At 44.5% G+C, this 19,360-nt stretch overlaps 2 protein-coding genes across 6 annotated transcripts in view; one reads left to right on the forward strand and one right to left on the reverse strand.

The window, feature by feature from the left end:
- The window catches only part of ttc38 (tetratricopeptide repeat domain 38), a 20,015-nt gene extending 13,170 nt beyond the window's left edge, over positions 1–6,845 (forward strand). Inside the window, exons 11-14 of the mRNA XM_021601720.2 lie at positions 19–193; positions 4,312–4,471; positions 5,362–5,435; positions 6,426–6,845. Of these exons, the coding sequence (XP_021457395.2) occupies positions 19–193; positions 4,312–4,471; positions 5,362–5,435; positions 6,426–6,513 (497 nt within the window). The 3' untranslated portion in view covers positions 6,514–6,845. The remainder of the gene's footprint in view (positions 1–18; positions 194–4,311; positions 4,472–5,361; positions 5,436–6,425) is intronic.
- Positions 5,640–16,670, reverse strand: tspan33b (tetraspanin 33b). 5 transcript variants are annotated; one of them, XM_036977846.1, is made up of 8 exons: positions 16,365–16,670; positions 13,703–13,760; positions 13,359–13,526; positions 13,073–13,147; positions 12,446–12,541; positions 11,795–11,923; positions 8,113–8,274; positions 5,640–7,111 (listed from the first exon to the last, which is right to left on the reverse strand). In XM_036977846.1, exons 2-8 carry the CDS (start codon positions 13,724–13,726, stop codon positions 7,043–7,045), a joined length of 723 nt encoding a protein of 240 aa, XP_036833741.1. In that variant the 5' UTR covers positions 13,727–13,760; positions 16,365–16,670; the 3' UTR covers positions 5,640–7,042. The 5 variants fall into 5 exon arrangements, with proteins under 5 accessions (XP_036833741.1, XP_036833739.1, XP_021457416.1 ...); XM_036977844.1 differs by having other exon boundaries at positions 16,331–16,669; XM_021601741.2 differs by having other exon boundaries at positions 13,359–13,486; positions 16,331–16,667.
- Positions 16,671–19,360: the final 2,690 nt, after the last annotated feature.

Raw genomic sequence — 19,360 nt, forward strand, 5'->3', positions numbered from 1 at the left:
TTTCTTCCTGTGTGTCAGGTGTGTGCGTGAAGGACCGCTGGCGGGAGCTGCAACAACTCACAGAGCCCCACACTGACGACCATGTGCTGTTGTTCAACGACCTCCACTTCCTCATGTCGTCGCTGGGAGCCAAGGAGTCCGGGGGAGCGGCCCAGTCCCAGCGCCTGCTGGAGGGCCTCCGGGAGCGGGCCAAGTGAGCACCACACCACCGCTGGCTTATGAAACTCCTACACAGCCCCCTTACATAACACACGAGGAGGAAACGAGTGGGAGTATGACTGGTGGGGTGAGAGGGATAAGCCTCAGAGTGGAGAGAGAGCTCAGGGTTGCTCTCTGTTGCGCTCTCCCACAGGTTGTGGTGTTTACGTGTGTGTGGCTGTAATGTGTTCTGACACCCCTGACCACAGGCTCTATACACTATGTTCCTCAGCGAACAACCCCTTCTGCCAAAAAATCCAATCCTGGGCAGTTGTCTTGTTTCTGGTTGTTACGTAACAGGAAAATGTAGCGTGGAGGCAGCCAAGGCACCTTTGGGCCAATGCAGCTTTTTGAGAGGGGAAAAATCAATTCCCAAAGTGAGGAGAGAAACTCAATTCTATTTTGAATTGGCCGACTGGGCTCTTTCAGATGCGCTTTTGGTCAATTAATTTTGCTTACGTAATGCTTTCTGTTATGACAATTTGCATCCGGGTATCCTGGAAGGATATTGACCTCATCCCGTCAATAGAGGATGTCTGGTTGCTCTTCAAAACTGATTTTCTCACCATCTTAATTAAATGAGCATGCCCCGTTCAAAAATGTAGAACTAAGAACAGATATAGCCCTTGGTTCACCCCAGACTTGACTGCCCTTGACCAGCACAAAAACATCCTGTGGTGTTCTGCATTAGCATCGAATAGCCCCCGTGATATGCAACTTTTCAGGGAAGTGAGGAACCGATTTATAGTCAGTTAAGAAAGCGAAGGCTAGCTTTCTCAAACAGAAAATGGTTTCCTGTAGCACTAACTCCAAAAAGTTCTGGGACACTGTAAAGTCCATGGAGAATAAGAGCACCTCCTCCCAGCTGCCCATTGCACTGAGGATAGGGAACACTGTCACCACCGATAAATCTACGATAATCGATCATTTCAATAAGCGTTTTTCTACGACTGGTCATGGGTGCACCTCAGCCACGCTCCACGGTCTTAAACAATATCATAACCGCCATCGATAAAAGACAGTACTGTGCAGCCGTCTTCATCGACCTGGCCAAGGCTTTCTGTCAATCACAGCGTTCTTATCGGCAGACTCAATAGACTTGCCTTCTCAAATGACTGCCTCGCCTGGTTCACCAACTACTTCTCAGAGTTCAGTGTGTCAAATTGGAGGGCCTTTTATCCGGACCTCTGGCAGTCTCTATGGGGGTGCCACAGGGTTCAATTCTCGGGCCGACTCTTTTCTCTGTATATATCAATGACCTTGCTCTTGCTGCTTGTGATTCCCTGATCCACCTCTACGCAGACGACACCATTCTGTATACATCTGGCCTTTCTTTGGACTCCTCCAAACGAGCTTCAACGCCATACAAAACTCCTTCCGTGGCCTCCAACTGCTTTTAAATGCTAGTAAAACTAAGTGCATTCTCTTCAACTGATTGCTGCCCGCACCCCCCCGCCTGACTAGCATCACTACTCTGGACGGTTCTGACCTAGAATATGTGGACAACTACAAATACCTAGGTGCCTGGTAACTGTAAACTCTCCTTCCAGACTCGCATTAAGTGTCTCCAATCCAAAATTAAATCTAGAATCAGCTTCCTATTTTGCAACAAAGCCTCCCTCACTCATGCTGCCAAACATACCCTCGTAAAACTGACTATCCTACTGATCCTTGACTTCAGCGATGTCATTTATAACACTCTACTCAGACTACATCCAGTTTGCTATCACAGTGCCATATGTTTTGTCACCAAAGCTCCATATACTCCCCACCACTGCGACCTGTATGCTCTTGTTGGCTGGCCCTCACTATATTTGTCTTTTTTTTACCCCTTTTTCTCCCTAATTTCGTGGTATCCAATTGTTTAGTAGCTACTATCTTGTCTCATCGCTACAACTTCCGTACGGGCTCGGGAGAGACAAAGGTTGAAAGTCATGCATCCTCCGATACACAACCCAAGCCGCACTGCTTCTTAACACAGCGCCATCCAACCCGGAAGCCAGCCGCACCAATGTGTCGGAGGAAACACCGTGCACCTGGCAACCTTGGTTAGCGCGCACTGCGCCCGGCCCGCCACAGGATTCGCTGGTGCGCGATGAGACAAGGATTTCCCTACCGGCCAAACCCTCCCTAACCCGGACAACGCTAGGCCAATTGTGCGTCGCCCCACGGACCTCCCGGTCGCGGCCGGTTACGACAGAGCCTGGGCGCGAACCCAGTTACGACAGAGCCTGGGCGCGAACCCACTATATATTCGTCGCCAAACCCACTGGCTCCAGGTCATCTATAAGTCTTTGCTAGGCAAAGCCCTGACTTATCTCAGCTCACTGGTCACCATAGTAGCACGTGCCCCAACGGGTATATTTCACTTGTCATCCCCAACACTTCCTTTGGCCGCCTTTCCTTCCAGTCCTCTGCTGCCAATGACTGGAACGAATTGCAAAAATCACTGAAGCTGGAGTCTAACTTCAAGCAGCAGCTGTCAGAGCTTGTTCTCAACTGACCTACCTGGTTAAATAAAGGTCAAATAAAAATCTGGAAAATAAAAAAGTTCTAACTAGCCAATGTCACCAGGTGAGTGGATGGTAGCTAATAGACTTGTTCTTTATGAGCCACAAACTTAGCAGTAGTGGTTATCTTAAATGTGTGTTGAGCCGTAGAGTTGACTGTAGTAAAATCCTTTATCTTATGTGGTGTTTCTTGTGTTGTTTGGTGAGATCCCCAGCCACTTTATAGATCGCCTGATGTTTACCACCACCATTTGTTTGGTCCTAGTGGTCGAGTGTAATTTCCCAAATAATACCAAAATATAAGTACTGTGACAGAGTAGGCTACCAAAAATTATACTCATCGTTTATTTGATTCCTTTGAGGCTTCCTTTGTTTCCGTGTAGGTGAACAGTGATGCATGCAGAGTTAGAAAACATATCACGCCACTATTATACAAAAACCTGATTTCTTTAAAACCACATTCTAGACCACTCAAAGTGAGTTTTTAGTGTCTCAAAAATCAAACATGGTACAGACATCTATAATGCATTACATCATCTATACACGTTTGCATAAGCAAAGTACAGTGAATGAAAGGACAATTAGGCACTTCTAAAGAAACCTCTCTGTTGGAGGATACGGTTGTGGCAGGCTTTGGCGCAGGCATTTCCGTTATTGTTACTGGATAAAACGTCACTATTTATTTTCATCAAGACCGTGAAAATGTTAATTTTGGCTGGACAGCTGACAAAGATCATCCCTTATTTCGTTGTATGAGCTTCAGTTTCAACAGAACCACCATTACAGAAAGTACATACACATTTACAAGGTAGGCCACCCATGACTTTACACTTTGTAATGATGGCACCAAGGGCACAATTCACATGGTTAGCTTCATACTTAACAGACACATTGTAATCCAAAAATGTATTAATAATCAACCCCAGATACTTTTGCTCACTGACAACGTTAATATGGCAGGAGAACATTAAAGGTGTTCTAGGTTTTTTTTTCTATAGAGTACTGCTTTTTGTCTACATTGATATTCAGTTTCCATTGTTCACACCAGTTAACAATATTTACCATTTTCTTGAAGCTCATCTTCAGTTTCAGAGCTCAATATGATCCCATTTGCATATAAAATTGTTTAGACGGACACCTTTTTCTAGGGCTTTGATGGCCAGAGTAAAATCATAAATATACATTGAGAACTGAATAGGTGATCAAATGCAACCCTGTTTCACACCAATGTCTAGGAATCATAATGCATGGTCTAGTCTAGAGATTTTATGAAAGCAACTCTGTCTGGTGGGATGTGTTGTCGTTTTAGACAGTTTCACGTGTTTCTCTCTTCTGCAATCACATGCAGTAATGCCCTACAGTATCTATTATCAGATGTTAATCCTACAACGTTTTGAAAATCCAATTTACCTTTTAGTCTGGCTGTGTGTGAATGATGCCCTGAAGCTTCTGGTCATGAACTGTATTTGACAGTACAGAATAAACCTCAGACCTCGTTTTGCTAGAAACACCACGGTGACACCATTTCTGCAGGGATCACATACAGTTCAGTGAGAGCAGACATCTCTATTGTCTTCGATCTTCTCTCCTGCTGTGTGTCTAGTGTTCCAGAGGAGAACTACCAGCACCTGCTGGCTGGCAGCGTGGGGCTGCCCATGTGTCAGGCCCTGCTGGAGTACGACCAGGGCAACTACAGCCGTGCCGTGGAGCTCCTGCAGCCCATACGCTACCGCATGATGGAGATAGGAGGCAGTGACGCGCAGGTGAGCCCCAAATTTTGTGAACCATCGGGGGGTTTTCAGGAGCTCTATGGGCTTTCAAACCTACGCCTGGAGTGAAAAGCATGTTCAATAGGGAATGTCCTTTCTGGAAGTGCTTTTTAGACCAGGAATATATATAATCTATGTCAGAAAAAAGGACCTTTGACGAACACTCACTGAGGCATTCAGGCTATGGCAGTCTGTGTTTCTAATAGGCCTATGGGAATGTAAAGCACAATGCAATGAGTGATAAATCATTTAACCACAATACAATCGTCCTTAGGCGCTGTTCATAGGGAAATGATCCTTATTTAGGTACAACCATAGAACTAAGAATGAATGGGCTTGGAAGCTCTTACCCTGGCAATTGACTGGTAAACTCATGGGTACACTCAATGGCTGCCTGGTATTGTGATGCAATAATTTCCATGGTAATTTGGAATGTTCCATCAACTGATGCTGGATTGACATTTTAAATGATGCTAACCGATGTGGCTCATGTAATGTCAGTAGAGATGACACAACAAATCACAGCATAGATTGAAGGGTACTCTTCCTGCTTTTACTTCCTGGCATGGGTACTGTACACTCAAAATGGCTGCCAGTATACCCATTATGTTATCATTGACCTGAATGGAGATGCCCTTTCTATTCATTCTTATTTCTATGGGTACAACAGCAGGGTCGTATTCACTTGGGAAGAAACGGAAGAAAACGGACAGGTGCTACCCGAACTTGTCCAATAAGATGTTTTTTTTTCCGTTGCACAACCTTTTTGAAATGGTGTGCCCTAGTGAACATGATCCAGAGGGGTAGACACAGTATGTTCTGTGGTAAAAACATATGTTGGGTCTAGTGTGTATTGTAATTGCCTTGTTTGTTCCATTTCTCAGAGAGACGTCTTTAATCTGCTGCTGATTCACGCAGCAATGAAGTCAGGAGTGACTCATCACCAGAAATTAGCCAGGTAAAATACATTGATGGGCTGCCTCCAATTGAAAGGCTTTTTACTCCGATTTGCTCTGTTATTAGCCCCGAGGTCACTTCAATGCTGTGCCACTGTGATTGGACAATGACGTAGATGCCGAGCATGTTTCTTTCTCAAAATAGACATTGATGAGAAAAAAAGTGTTGGGTTCTGAACAAACAGGAGTTAACTCAAACGCACAACTAGTAAAAGCTCTAACCCATTTTATTCAACCCACTGGGTGCCTCAGCTGCAATCACACTTTGCACATGATCAAACAACCATTTATATGTCCAGATGAGATGAGGGGTGTAACTTCTCAACTGCTATCTGTTGCCCAATACTGCCTAACGGTTGTGCTGTCGTCTTCGTTGATGGAGCCGTCTGGTAGCAGCTGCTCTTGATCCGGTCACTTCTCCAGGATGTTTACAAGTGATGTCATACTCTGTTTCCCTTTTCTCCCATAGTAACTTTTCATACACAGAGTTCCTATTCACCCTTTCATTGATCCGAGACACAAAGCATTTATTATACATGTAACGTGATCAATATGTTCTAATATAATGACAGGAATACCTTTTTTCAAGTTAGAACCCAACAAAAGTGAATGGCTAAAATACACTATTGATTTCTCTGTACAATATAATACACATGACTAAGAAAATGGTCCTCTGTCCAGTAAGATTTTATTTTCTCTCGTCTTGTGCTCCCTGTGCTCCCTCGTCAGGGAAGTAGAAGAAGAAACAATATCTTGACTGTTGAATTTCATCAGTATGTTCTCATGGCTAAGCTTGTCCTTATTGACACCCCCTGAAGTCTGTAAAATGCAAGCGTGTCTGGGTGCAATACAGTACACAATGATCTGTATACAGTGTACTGTATCTACTGATTACCGTTGCAGAGTGCCTTTTGTTCTCCAGTTAGATGTTCTACTCTAAAGAACTCAATCTAGAACTGTCCTTTTTTTTGTCTTGTGTTGTCCTTCTGGAGATGTTTGTTGGTGGAGCGTGAGGCAACGAAGCCCAACTCTCCCCTCACTGACCGGCTGATCCAGAGAGCCCATGTCCTGCATGCCTAACCTGGGTGTCACTGAGTCTGGACCAGGGGCTACTGCAGAGGTACCCTCCCCAAATTGACTGGATGTTTGGCTGATGAATGTGGCCTTTATTCTTCAGTTACGTGGACCTAATAGAAATGATCATCAACATGTTCACTATCCAATGATTTCTAGAACTTCAACATTTGTCAAAAAGTATGTTCAATTGAATGTTCTGTAACACAACATTTACAGTCTCATATAGCAAATTATATTAGCAATCACACTTTGAAATATAAATAATGCATCCTTTTCAGAAAAGAATATCCTCATGTCAATATAAATCATATAATAAATAAACACTTCCAATGTCAGCCTTTAGTCATCTAAGTCCAGCATATAATGACACACTTCCATACGGTCTATACAGCACACCACTAAATCAGATGCTCCGAAGGCTGTGTAATGTAACCGTAGATGATGCCCTTTGTTAACTGGAGTGGCCAGTACTTCTTCTCTGTTCTCTCCTAGTTGTTCTGTTATTTTCTGTGTCGGTCGGACCATCTTCTTCTCACAACACTGAGCTGATCTCATCCTGGATCTGAGAGATGAGGATCTGGGAGAGCACAATGCCTGCAATCTGACAGAGACAAGAACACACTCTGGCTGCGTCCCAAATAGCACCCTATTCCCTACACAGTGCACTAGTTTTGTTCCGAGCCCAGTATGTGGAATAGGGTCTCATTTGGGTCGCAGGCTGGGTGCTAACTCACTCCCAACACCGCCACTCTTAGATAAAGCTTAATACGGCTTACTAAGAACAGTCTCTGAAGGTCAAAACTTGCGTGGCTTTACCATGCACAGTGGATACAATTCTATTGCTTAGCAAATGTCATCTAACATCTGCATGAAAAGACTGCAGAGTCTGATAGTTATTCTTTGACCTTAACACATTGTGTTTGTTTTAACTTGCATCAATAGGAGCTTTTTTTGTGCAAGTGATCACAGCATCGGGTGATGTAAACAACAGTTAAATAAATGAAGAGACAGGGAAAGTAGGCATTGACTCCTGCTCTTGAATACGATGCCACATCAAAGCTGTCGGAATTGTAAGGCAATTGTTTTGACGTGACTCGTGGGTAATTTACACACTTCCCTCTCGGAGGAGACCAAATCAGTGGAATATCAGAGCGAGGGATAGAGAGAAAAAGGGATCGATGGAGAAACTGGAGGCGGAGAGAGAAGTGACAGATGAGAGTAGTGAGCAGCCCCGTTCATTAGTGACTGTACAAACTGCACACAGCACTCTGAGAAATGAGCTACTGTACCAGCAGACAAGAGTGGGTGAGTCATGCAACTTAATTAAACACCAACTTAAATTATCCCACATTTTGAAAGCTTTCAAGGCTATTATAGGGATGTGATTCATGAGTGTCTCACACTCAGGATGTGAGGGAATATAGGCATGGATAATATCTTACATGATGTGGTAAGTAGGCCACCATCTCAGTGGTGGGTTTTATCATCCCAACCTGAATCTAAAATCTGCCAGTGCCTCATTTCTGTTGTATGCAGACCCACTATGAGAAGGCTGGTGTTCCCCACTCCACCTCCTGTATGTAGCCCTTGTGCATGGGTTACCTGAGGCAGGGAGAGACCCAGAGCTAGAGCCCCCACCAATAGCAGGTGGGACTCAATCCACCGAACCGCCCGGTCTGCACAACCCACTGGATAGATGGACTTGGTGGCCTCGAGGTAGTTCTGAGTCTGGACCCCAAAGCCACACTTGGTGTTGATCACAACCTGTACAGAGACAAAATGACATTAAGACTTCATACATAAGCAATCGTGATGTGCTGTTGACTCAAAACAGATAATTACATTGTAATAACATACGAGTTTAATTATAAATCAACCGCATCGACTTAAATGAATTGTGATTCATTTCATCTGTTATAATTGCTGTGTAGTTACAGCATGTGAACTGCAGGTTGTAGCACTACCTCGGTTCTTGTGTTTAGTTAATGGGTTTCTGATCGCGTTGTAAACGGTCAGTGTAATTCTATCCAGAGTGAGAAATCATCTATGCTTTTGTCTGTAGATCTCCATTTAAGTGTTTTAATTATCTCCAGTAATGAGGGTGATGTCAGCATTTATACATAATGACCTGTTTGTAAGTCTATATCTATGTAAGTTTAGTGACCTTAACCCATCCCACTTCTGACACCAACACTGCGAATTCAGGGATTGGCCCCTACCGGGACTCGAACCCAGGTCCAGCGACTGTCAACCCAACACCTTAACTGTTACACCAAGGGACCCAAACCCCTTGACCAGGCTGCTGTCGGGTTAACATACATACAGTGCATTCAGAAATACCCCCAAAATACACATACCACATGTCAAAGTGGAATAATATTTTTTACAAGGTAATCAAATGAAAAGCTGAAATGTCTTGAGTCAATAAGTATTCAACCCCTTTTTTTATGGCAAGCCTAAATAAGTTCAGGAGTAAACATTTACTTAAGTAGTCGCAAGTTGCATGGACTTACTCTGTGTGCAATAATAGTGTTTAACACAATGTTTTATGACTACCTCATCTCTGTACCCCACACATGCAATTTCCCTCAGTCGAGCAGGGAATTTCAAACAGATTTAACCAATTCCTCACAAAGAAGGGCACCTATTGGTAGATGGGTAGAAACATTTGAAAGCAAACATTGAATATCCCTTTGAACATGGTGAAATAATTAATTACGCATTGGATGGTGTATCAATACACTACGTCACTACAAAGATATAGGCGTCCATCGAATCGGTGGCCGGAGAGGAAGGAAACTGCTCAGGGATTTCATCATGAGCCCAAGGGTGACTAAAACAGAGTTGAATGAATGTGATAGGAGAACTGAGGATGGATCAACAACATTGTAGTTACTCCACAGTAGTGGAGAGGGTAGAAAGTTCCTCGGCGTACATCACGGACAAACTTAAATGGTCCACCCACACAGACAACGTGGTGAAGAAGGCACAGCAGTGCCTCTTCAACCTCAGGAGGCTGAAGAAATTCAAATTGTCACCAAAAACACAACTTTTACAGATGCACAATCGAGAGCATCCTGTCGGGCTGTATCACCGCCTAGTACGGCAACTGCTCCGCCCATAATCGTAAGGCTCTCCAGAGGGTAGTGAGGTCTGCACAATGCATCACCGGGAGCAAACTACCTGCCCTCCAGGACACCTGCACCACCCGATGTCACAGGAAGGCCAAAAAGATCATCAAGGACACCAACCACCCGAGCCACTGCCTGTTCACCCTGCTATCATCCAGAAGGCGAGGTCAGTACAGGTGCATCAAAGCAGGGACCGAGAGACTGAAAAACAGCTTGTATCTAAAGGCCATCAGAATGTTAAACAGCCATCACTAACATTGAGTGGCTGCTGCTGTCAACTCCAGCCACTTTAATAATGGTAACATTACATCAATTTATCACTAGCCACTTTAAACAATGCCGCTTCATATAATGTTTACATACCCTACATTACTCATCTCATGTATATACTGTACTCTACATCAAGATGGCAAGATGCAGTAGATGGTATAGAGTACAGTATATACATATGAGATGAGTAATGTAGGGTATGTAAACATATGAAGTGGCATTGTTTAAAGTGGCTAGTGATACATTACATCAAGATGGCAAGATACAGTATATGGTATGTATCACTAGCCACTTTAAACAATGCCACTTCATATGTTTACATACCCTACATTACTCATCTCATATGTATATACTGTACACTATACCATCTACTGCATCTTGCCTCTGCCGTTCTGTACCATCACTCATTCATATATTTTTTTATGTACATTATTCTTATTCAATCCTTTACAATTGTATGTATAAGGTAATTGTTATGAAATTGTTAGGTTAGATTACTCGTTGGATATTAATGCATTGTCGGAACTAGAAGCACAAGCATTTCGCTACACTCACATTAATTAACATCTGCTAACCATGTGTATGTGACAAATAACATTTGATTTGACAATATTAACCTAAATGACAGAATGAAAAGAAGCCTGTACAGAATAAAATGTTCCAAAACATGCATCCTGTTTGTTATAAGGCAGTAAAGTAAAACTGCAATAAATGTGGCAAAGAAATTTACTTAATGTCCTGATTACAAAGTGTTATGTTTGGGGCAAATCAAACACATCACTGAGTACCACTCTTCATATTTTCAAGCATGGTGGTGGCTGCATCATGTTATGGGTTATGCTTGTCATCAGCAATGGTGTTTTTTAGGATAAAATCCTAGAGGGAAAACCTGGTTCAGTCTGCTTTCAGGCAGACACTGGGAGACAAATTCACCTTTCAGCAGGAAAGGCCAAATACACACTGAATTGACAAAACATGAAGATTGAACACATTTGCCCCCAGAACAGCCTTAGTCAGGCCATGGACCTTTGAGGATGGATCAACAACATTGTAGTTACTCCACAGTAGTGGAGAAGGTAGAAAGTTCCTCGGCGTACATCACGGACAAACTGAAATGGTCCACCCACACAGACAGCGTGGTGAAGAAGGCACAGTTGCGTTCCACAGTTGTCTGGATGTCCTTTGGGTGGTGGACCATTCTTAATACACACAGGAAACTGTTGAATATGAAAAACCCAGAACTGTTGCAATTCTTCTCAACTGTCTCAAGGCTTCAAAGTCCTTCTTTAACCGGTCTCCTCCCCTTCATCTACACTAATTGGTGTGGATTTAACAAGTGACATCAATAAGGGATCATAGCTTTCACCTGGATTCACCTGGTCAGTCTGTCATGGAAAGAGCAGGTGTTCTTAATGTTTTATACACTCGGTGTACACTGGAGTTGCTTACCAATACGACATTGAATGTTCCTGAGTGGCTTAGTTACAGTTTTGACTTAAATCGGCTTAAATCTATGGCAAGACTGTCTCGCAATGATCAACAACCAATTGGAGAGCGCTTGAAGCCAAATATTGTACAATCCAGGTGTGCAAAGCTCTTAGAGACTTACTCATAAAGACTCACAGTTGTAACCGCTGCCCAAGGTAATTCTAACGTATTGCCTCAGGGGTGTGAATACTTTTATGTAAATGGGATTTCTGTTTTTCAGTTTCAATAAGTTGGCAAACATTTCATTATGGGGTATTGTGTGTAGATTATTATTATTATATATATATATTTTAAATTCATTTTGAATTCAGGCTGTGACAACAACATGTGGAATAAGTAAAGGGGTATGAATACTTTCTGAATGCACTGTATGTATGTTTTGAGCCCCCACCCACCTCTCCTGGTACGGGGGTGCAGCAGGAGTAAGGGACCGCACAGCGCTCAGAGCTGGGGTTCCCCTGGGTGCAGTTGAAGTACTGGTTCCATGACCAGTCAGTGTAGTTGTTCCAGCCGCAGCACTTGAACTGAGAGAAGGAGAAATATACGGAAAAGGGATAATTAGAAACATTGTCTGGTATATTCTCTCACTCTCCACTCCTGGGAGGACCCGCCAGCAGCCGAAGTGTGCCCGTACGTGCAGATGGGTGAACCCGCCAGCAGCCGAAGTGTGCCCGTACGTGCAGATGGGTGAACACGCGAGGGGAGATGCAGAATGCGTTGAACAGCATGTTACTCAGGGGCTTTCATGTGGGAAGCCTGATTGAAGCTGGGGTAACAGAACTTTTGATCTGAGGTCACTCTGTGGTGTCCTGGTTAACATGTTAAGTCCACCTCCCCAACGGGAACAGGTCAGTTGCAAAGATTTCAAAATGGCGTTGTGTGCCTATTGGGACTCGCTGTAATGAACTCAACCTGGGTCTGATGTGGTTTAACTTATTAAGAGAAAATAGCATGTTATGTAAGTGTGGAATGTAGTGGAATAGATGCCCTCTCTCTGAATGTAGTGGAATAGACTACCTCTCTCTGAATGTAGTGGAATAGATTACCTCTCTCTGAATGTAGTCCATGAGGTTCTGCAGATCCAGGTCATCCCTGTAGTGCACGATGGCTTTATTCACAAACTTCCCCAGAGCGTCTCGTGTCTGGGGTTACAGAGTAGAAGGAGGATAGGTATGTAAAGTACTATGTTCATGTAAATCGGCTTGTTTGATTATGGGAATGGCCCCTAGGGGATGTTTTGAGAGAGCTTTAAGTATGGGGCCCTGGGGCTGGAATAGATGGCTCCTAATGTGCTATGACGGCTGTAATAACATATGCTTTAGAGTGGTAATACGCCCACGGTCCCCCTGGAGAATCTCCCCCCTCTCCCCCTACCTCCCTTCCTCTCTGTCTGCCACCCGCAGTATGCCTCTAGGCACCTCCCGAATGTCATTAACGGCAAACGTCCTAGAAGAGATCTTGTTGAAATTGAACATTTGGTTCCACTTTGAAGTGACAGAGCGTTTGAATCATTTAGCGGATGGGGAGAGGATGCTGCGAGGGTGGTTAAACTGCCCTGTTTTAGCAGCGACGGGAGTGCAGACACGAAGACAGCACAGAGAGAGAGAGTAGGAACTAGACAGACACCAGGCTGTAGGCGCAGTACCAGACCCCAGGAAGTGTAGAAACAGTACCTGGTCTGAATAGAAGAAGCCCAGGACAGCTATGGCCAGCTGAGTGAGGAAGACCAGAGTCAGACTGAAGGAGAACTGGAGAAGAAGAGACGTTACAGAGATAGTATTCTGTCAGAGGCAGATAGGTACAGAGTTTCCCATAAGTGCTATTTCCAGTCCTGACCTTTTAACGTTCTCCAATAGAGGGAAAAAGTTGTTGTACTGAATATCGTTTAGGAGCACCTTCTTCCGACCGTCTCATATTTATTGTTTAAAGGTGGCTTGAATATGAAAAGTTTGGCCTTACCGTCTTCAGAAGGTGAATGTTTTCTCGCAGGGCTCCGATGCAGCCGCAGAAGGTGATGAAGAACATGACCACGCCCACCACGATCAGGATGACCGCTGGGTCGATCAGGAACGTGTCTCTGACCGTGTCTGCAAGAGACGAACACAGACAACCGTGTGGTGTGACCCACTAGCACAACCTACTATGAGCTGGGGGATCTTTCTGGGCACCTCTACTGGGGATTCGTTTCACAGTGATATTGGAATGAATGAAAGGCAAACCATGTCATGAAGTTAAGATTGCAGAAAGCATATTTTCAGATACAGATGTATGGCTTGGAATATGCAGAATAAAATGGGTCATACCTGTTGCTTTTTGAACCTTTGCATATACCCCTATAGCAACAATCAGCAAGGAGAAGACCTGAAAGAGGACAATAAATCAGATATGCATATAATCTCCTTAAAATAGTAATAATACTACTTTTTTTAGATCAGGAAACCCTTAACAGTTAATAACTTGGGGCTCTATTCAATCCGCATCACAGACGCTCAGCTTTACAGCGTGATTGAAATTTAAAGGCAATGTTCCCGCTTTTGCGGAGACCGCATTCATGATAAACGCTGCATATGTCGGCTCAATCTGAATTGACCTTTTACATTTCTATCGTGGAATCCGTTACGCTTCAGCCTGACAGATTGAATAGAGCCCTTAAAATGCTGTTTTTTGTTTTTGTTGCTACGGTTTTCAACCTTGGGCTTAGGGCTATTCATCAAATCAGTCGAGGCTTGCCTTCAATTTTTCTCAATTTATTTTTTGGGGAATTGTCTAGTTCATTTGTCAGCTTTTGCTGTGTGGTTTCTTCTTTGCCAAACTAATCTCAGACAGAAGATTTGATAGTTGTTCCAGCTCTTCATTGTATTTTTATTCTTTTTTGGCAGACAGACATTTGGCTACCCTATTCTTGGAGCTAGAGTCCTTGGAGCTAGCCCTTGTCAGTAGGTGATGTGTACAAAAAGCACAGCCCTGAAGGCGTTAAGAGTTCTGTTTTCAAAATCTATTTCCCTACATGATTGTTATACCACCTTGAATGATGATTTGTATGGTTTGTCTTTTGTTTACAGACCCCCTGATTGGCTTGTGTACTTTTCCACAGTTTGATTGGAGCTCCAGTGGTTTCAAGATCATCAAATAAATTAGTACTGTAATTGTTGCTCTTAGGTTGCCTGTGATGCCCTCTTGGCTGGCTGGCTGAAACATGCCTATTGTATAGAATTGGTCTGTGCTGGCCTCCTGGGTGATGCAGCGGTCTAAGACACTGCATCGCAGTGCTAGTGGTGTTACTACAGACCCGGGTTCATTCCATAGGACAGCGCACAATTGGCCCAGCGTCGTCCGGGTTAGGTTTGGTCTGGGGGGACTTTACTTGGCTCATCACGCCCTAGCGACTCCTTGTGGTGGGCCGGGTGCCTGCAGGCTGACCCCCGGTCGCCAGTTGAACGGTGTTTCCTCCGACACATTGGTGCGGCTGGCTTCTGGGTTAAGAGAGCAGGTGTTTAGAAGTCTGGTTAAGCTGGTCATTTTTTGGAGGACGCATGACTCCACCTTCGCCTCACCTGAGCCCGTTGGGGAGTTGCAGGGACGAGACAAGATCGTAATTGGGGAGACAAAATCAAATAAAAAAAATGTTGGTCTGTGCTGGGAATAAGATACACTGGTGAAAGTATTCCAGATATGTTCCCAGGCTTTGAACAGGGAGAAACGGTCCTGTATTCTGGGTGGATTGTGTTGGGGCGGCCTGAGCCCCTGACTCAGCTGAGCCAAGCCAGGGGGACGAGACTGGAACAAAAGGCTGTAGCACTGCAGTCCAGGGCCTGTCCAGATAAACACACACAACTAGCCCAGTGATGTTTGGCTGCCACCTGTCCCCTGGCCTGGACGGTTCAATAACACACTCTGCACATCTCTGTTCTCTCTGTTTGCCTAGACATGGATAAAGAAGGATTGATAGAGCGGTGATTTCACAGGTTGCAATATATTCCCGATGGGATTTGCTCCTGCACAAAGAGCCAATGGAACTTCAATGCGACTCCCATCCCGTGAGTGCTTCGTCTCTCGTCTATCACATAATCTCTGCCCTACCCTCTATCTTATTGTAGCTGTCTGCTCACCCAATGAGATAAAACCCCAGTGTTATCTCTATGGCTTCAACACCATGCACCAGCATCAAGCCCCCTGTCTATCTGCCGCGTGGCCGCACACTCACAATGACGACATGGTCATGTGAGCTTTAGGACAGCCATTCAGCCCCTGTGCTTGGTGGAAGAGATAATCAGTCTATAGGAGACATCCGACAATGTGCTCTTTAACAAACGGGTGGTGTTGAAGACTTACCAGACACACAAACTCTTCATTGAATAAACATAATACTGGAAGAGAGACTTGCATTGACCATTGACCAGATGTTGCTCAGTGGTTTTCACACATCTTAGACTGTAGGCTTTAGGTCTACACTACAACAAACGTGTAACTTTTGATCATGTAAAAGATAACCATTCCTCATTGTATTTAACAATTTAGTGGACATTTTACACCACCCCTAAGACTTTCAGAAAGTTTTGAGGAATAATTGATCGTGCAAAGTTCATGAAGAACCATTGAAATGAGACAGTCAATTTCACCCACAACGTGTCAGATTGATATATTGTTGCTGTGAATGTCGACATTTTACGGTTGTGAATCATCTGAACAGGGAGCGTCTGCCAGCTATTTGCAGCCCAGGAAACCTTTCTGAGTTATATCTCTGCATGTTTAATTCACGAGCGTTTAGCTTGAGAGCGTATTTCTGTATTTTAGAAGTGCAGCATTCTGTTGCTCAGTGGTTTGTACACTACCTACTGTATATTACACACATCTACAGCCAGATCACTGGTGCTTAGGGCTTACGTTTGTTACAGTATGTTAGAGGTCTTCAGCCGAGTGGCTCCACTTACCCAGAACAAGAAGCTGAAAAAGAACAGGAAGTACCTTATCCAAGGGTTGATGAAGGAAAAAGTCTCGGCTCGGTTAAGATTCAATTTCCTATCCATTTTTGTTCTCTTCTATGCTCCAAAAAATGTAAATATACCCAGAAAACTTAAGTCTTCCTTGGGAAAGAGGTCTTCTGACCTCAATGGCACGTCCCAGTTAAATAAAAGTTCATAAATGAAATAAAAACCTCCAAAAACAAACACAGAAATGCCTAGTCCAAACCCAGAGATATTTGACCACCATACGAATCAGCCCCCTGTGTAAAGTTTGCAGTGGCTGCTGCCTAAAAAGGGGGGCTAGCAGCTGTGACGCTGCCCTGCCATGGCTGGTAAGCACCAGAACTGTCCTGCAAGCCCAGGAATCAGGTTACACAAAATATCTGTGGCCTCAGTGCTGCTGAATGGCCCATTGGCCCAGGAGCTTTAATGTATTGTCAGCCTGTCTGTCACTGAGGCTGCCTGTCACTCTCAATAAACAACCTGGTCTTTAAAATATATATAGATATCGAAATGGGTCCTAAAATACTATATCAAATAGCTAAATGATCCATAGCATGACCATCTTGATCCATAGCATGACCAGGCTGCAGTAAAGGACTACAGTGTAGCCTTATGAGTAGCCTACAACCAGAGAAACATCTAGTCAAACCAAGTCCCTGTGATCAATATTCATATGTGGGTATATATACACTGCTCAAAAAAATAAAGGGAACACTTAAACAACACAATGTAACTCCAAGTCAATCACACTTCTGTGAAATCAAACCGTCCACTTAGGAAGCAACACTGATTGACAAATTTAACATGCTGTTGTGCAAATGGAATAGACAACAGGTGGAAATTATAGGCAATTAGCAAGACACCCCCAATAAAGGAGTGGTTCTGCAGGTGGGGACCACAGACCACTTCTCAGTTCCTATGCTTCCTGGCTGATGTTTTGGTCACTTTTGAATGCTGGCAGTGCTTTCACTCTAGTGGTAGCATGAGACGGAGTCTACAACCCACACAAGTGGCTCAGGTAGTGCAGCTCATCCAGGATGGCACATCAATGCGAGCTGTGGCAAGAAGGTTTGCTGTGTCTGTCAGCGTAGTGTCCAGAGCATGGAGGCGCTACCAGGAGACAGGCCAGTACATCAGGAGACGTGGAGGAGGCCGTAGGAGGGCAACAACCCAGCAGCAGGACCGCTACCTCCGCCTTTGTACAAGGAGGAGCAGGAGGAGCACTGCTAGAGCCCTGCAAAATGACCTCCAGCAGGCCACAAATGTGCATGTGTCTGCTCAAACGGTCAGAAACAGACTCCATGAGGGTGGTATGAGGGCCCGACGTCCACAGGTGGGGGTTGTGCTTATAGCCCAACACCGTGCAGGACATTTGGCATTTGCCAGAGAACACCAAGATTGGCAAATTCGCCACTGGCGCCCTGTGCTCTTCACAGATGAAAGCAGGTTCACACTCAGCACGTGACAGACGTGACAGAGTCTGGAGACGGCGTGGAGAACGTTCTGCTCCCTGCAACATCCTCCAGCATGACCGGTTTGGCGGTGAGTCGGTCATGTTGTGGGGTGGCATTTCTTTGGGGGGGGGGGGGGGGGGGCGCACAGCCCTCGAGGTAGCCTGACTGCCATTAGGTACCGAGATGAGATCCTCAGACCCTTTGTGAGACCATATGCTGGTGCAGTTGGCCCTGGGTTCCTCCTAATGCAAGACAATACTAGACCTCATGTGGCTGGAGTGTGTCAGCAGTTCCTGCAAGAGGAAGGCATTGATGCTATGGACTGGCCTGCCCGTTCCCCAGACCTGAATCCAATTGAGCACATCTGGGACATCATGTCTCGCTCCATCCACCAACTCCACGTTGCACCACAGACTGTCCAGGAGTTGGCGGATGCTTTAGTCCAGGTCTGGGAGGAGATCCCTCAGGAGACCATCCGCCACCTCATCAGGAGCATGCCCAGGCGTTGTAGGGAGGTCATACAGGCATGCAGAGGCCACACACACTACTGAGCCTCATTTTGACTTGTTTTAAGGACATTACATCAAAGTTGGATCAGCCTGTAGTGTGGTTTTCCACTTCAATTTTGAGTGTGACTCCAAATCCAGACCTCCATGGGATGATAAATTTGATTTCCATTGATCATTTTTGTGTGATTTTGTTCAACATTCAACTATGTAAAGAAAAAAGTATTTAATGAGAATATTTAATTCATTCAGATCTAGGATGTTATTTTAGTGTTCCCTTTATTTTTTTGAGCAGTGTATATACAGTACATATAGGTTGTCTAGGCCCTAGGGGCTGGACATTGTGAATTGACAGTGGGGCCGGAATCTAAAGCAATTGCTTTTTTAGTCTTCAGCGTTTTACCGTAAATGCGTTCTCTGTGAATGTCAGGGAAATTGCCTTTAAAATAATGGTATTGCAATGCGCTTGACGACAAAGGGCCTCTGATGGAATCCTGGCCAAAGTTTTACAACTCCAGAGCATTCCCTGTAGGCTATCACATTTTCTGATTTCTTAGTATGGGCCTACCCAATGAAAGTGGCCTTCAACAATGTGGAAATGTAAATTTGACCTATAAAAAAAAGCATCCTCATGTCCTGCTCTCTCTCCGTGTAGACATAAGTTAACACCTGCTGTTGGGGTGTTGTGGTCCCCTTGAACCCCAGTGTGTGATTCCCTCTGTGCTGGTTATTGGATCTTGCTCTTAGGCTCATCCTGGCTGGTTGACAGGTGACCCTGTCTGAGACTGGACAGGAAAAGGTAGTGAGGTCATCAAGCAGTTCACACTCAGGCAACTGGACCAATTTTGATTGTGCCCAGATTGTAGCTGTTGCATCTACATATGGTAGTAAAATGTCTCTTATAAGTCCACTGTGTCCACATTGGCTGAATCCTAAATCACGCCCTTCCCCTCAGCCCCCCATTTGCACATTCACAAGATTTTGGAAAAGTATAATGGTCAAATGCTGCACAATCCAGGTGTTGAAAGCTTTTA

The sequence above is a fragment of the Oncorhynchus mykiss genome, chromosome 1 (genome assembly GCF_013265735.2).
Source record: "Oncorhynchus mykiss isolate Arlee chromosome 1, USDA_OmykA_1.1, whole genome shotgun sequence".
NCBI classification, from domain to species: Eukaryota; Metazoa; Chordata; class Actinopteri; order Salmoniformes; family Salmonidae; genus Oncorhynchus; species Oncorhynchus mykiss.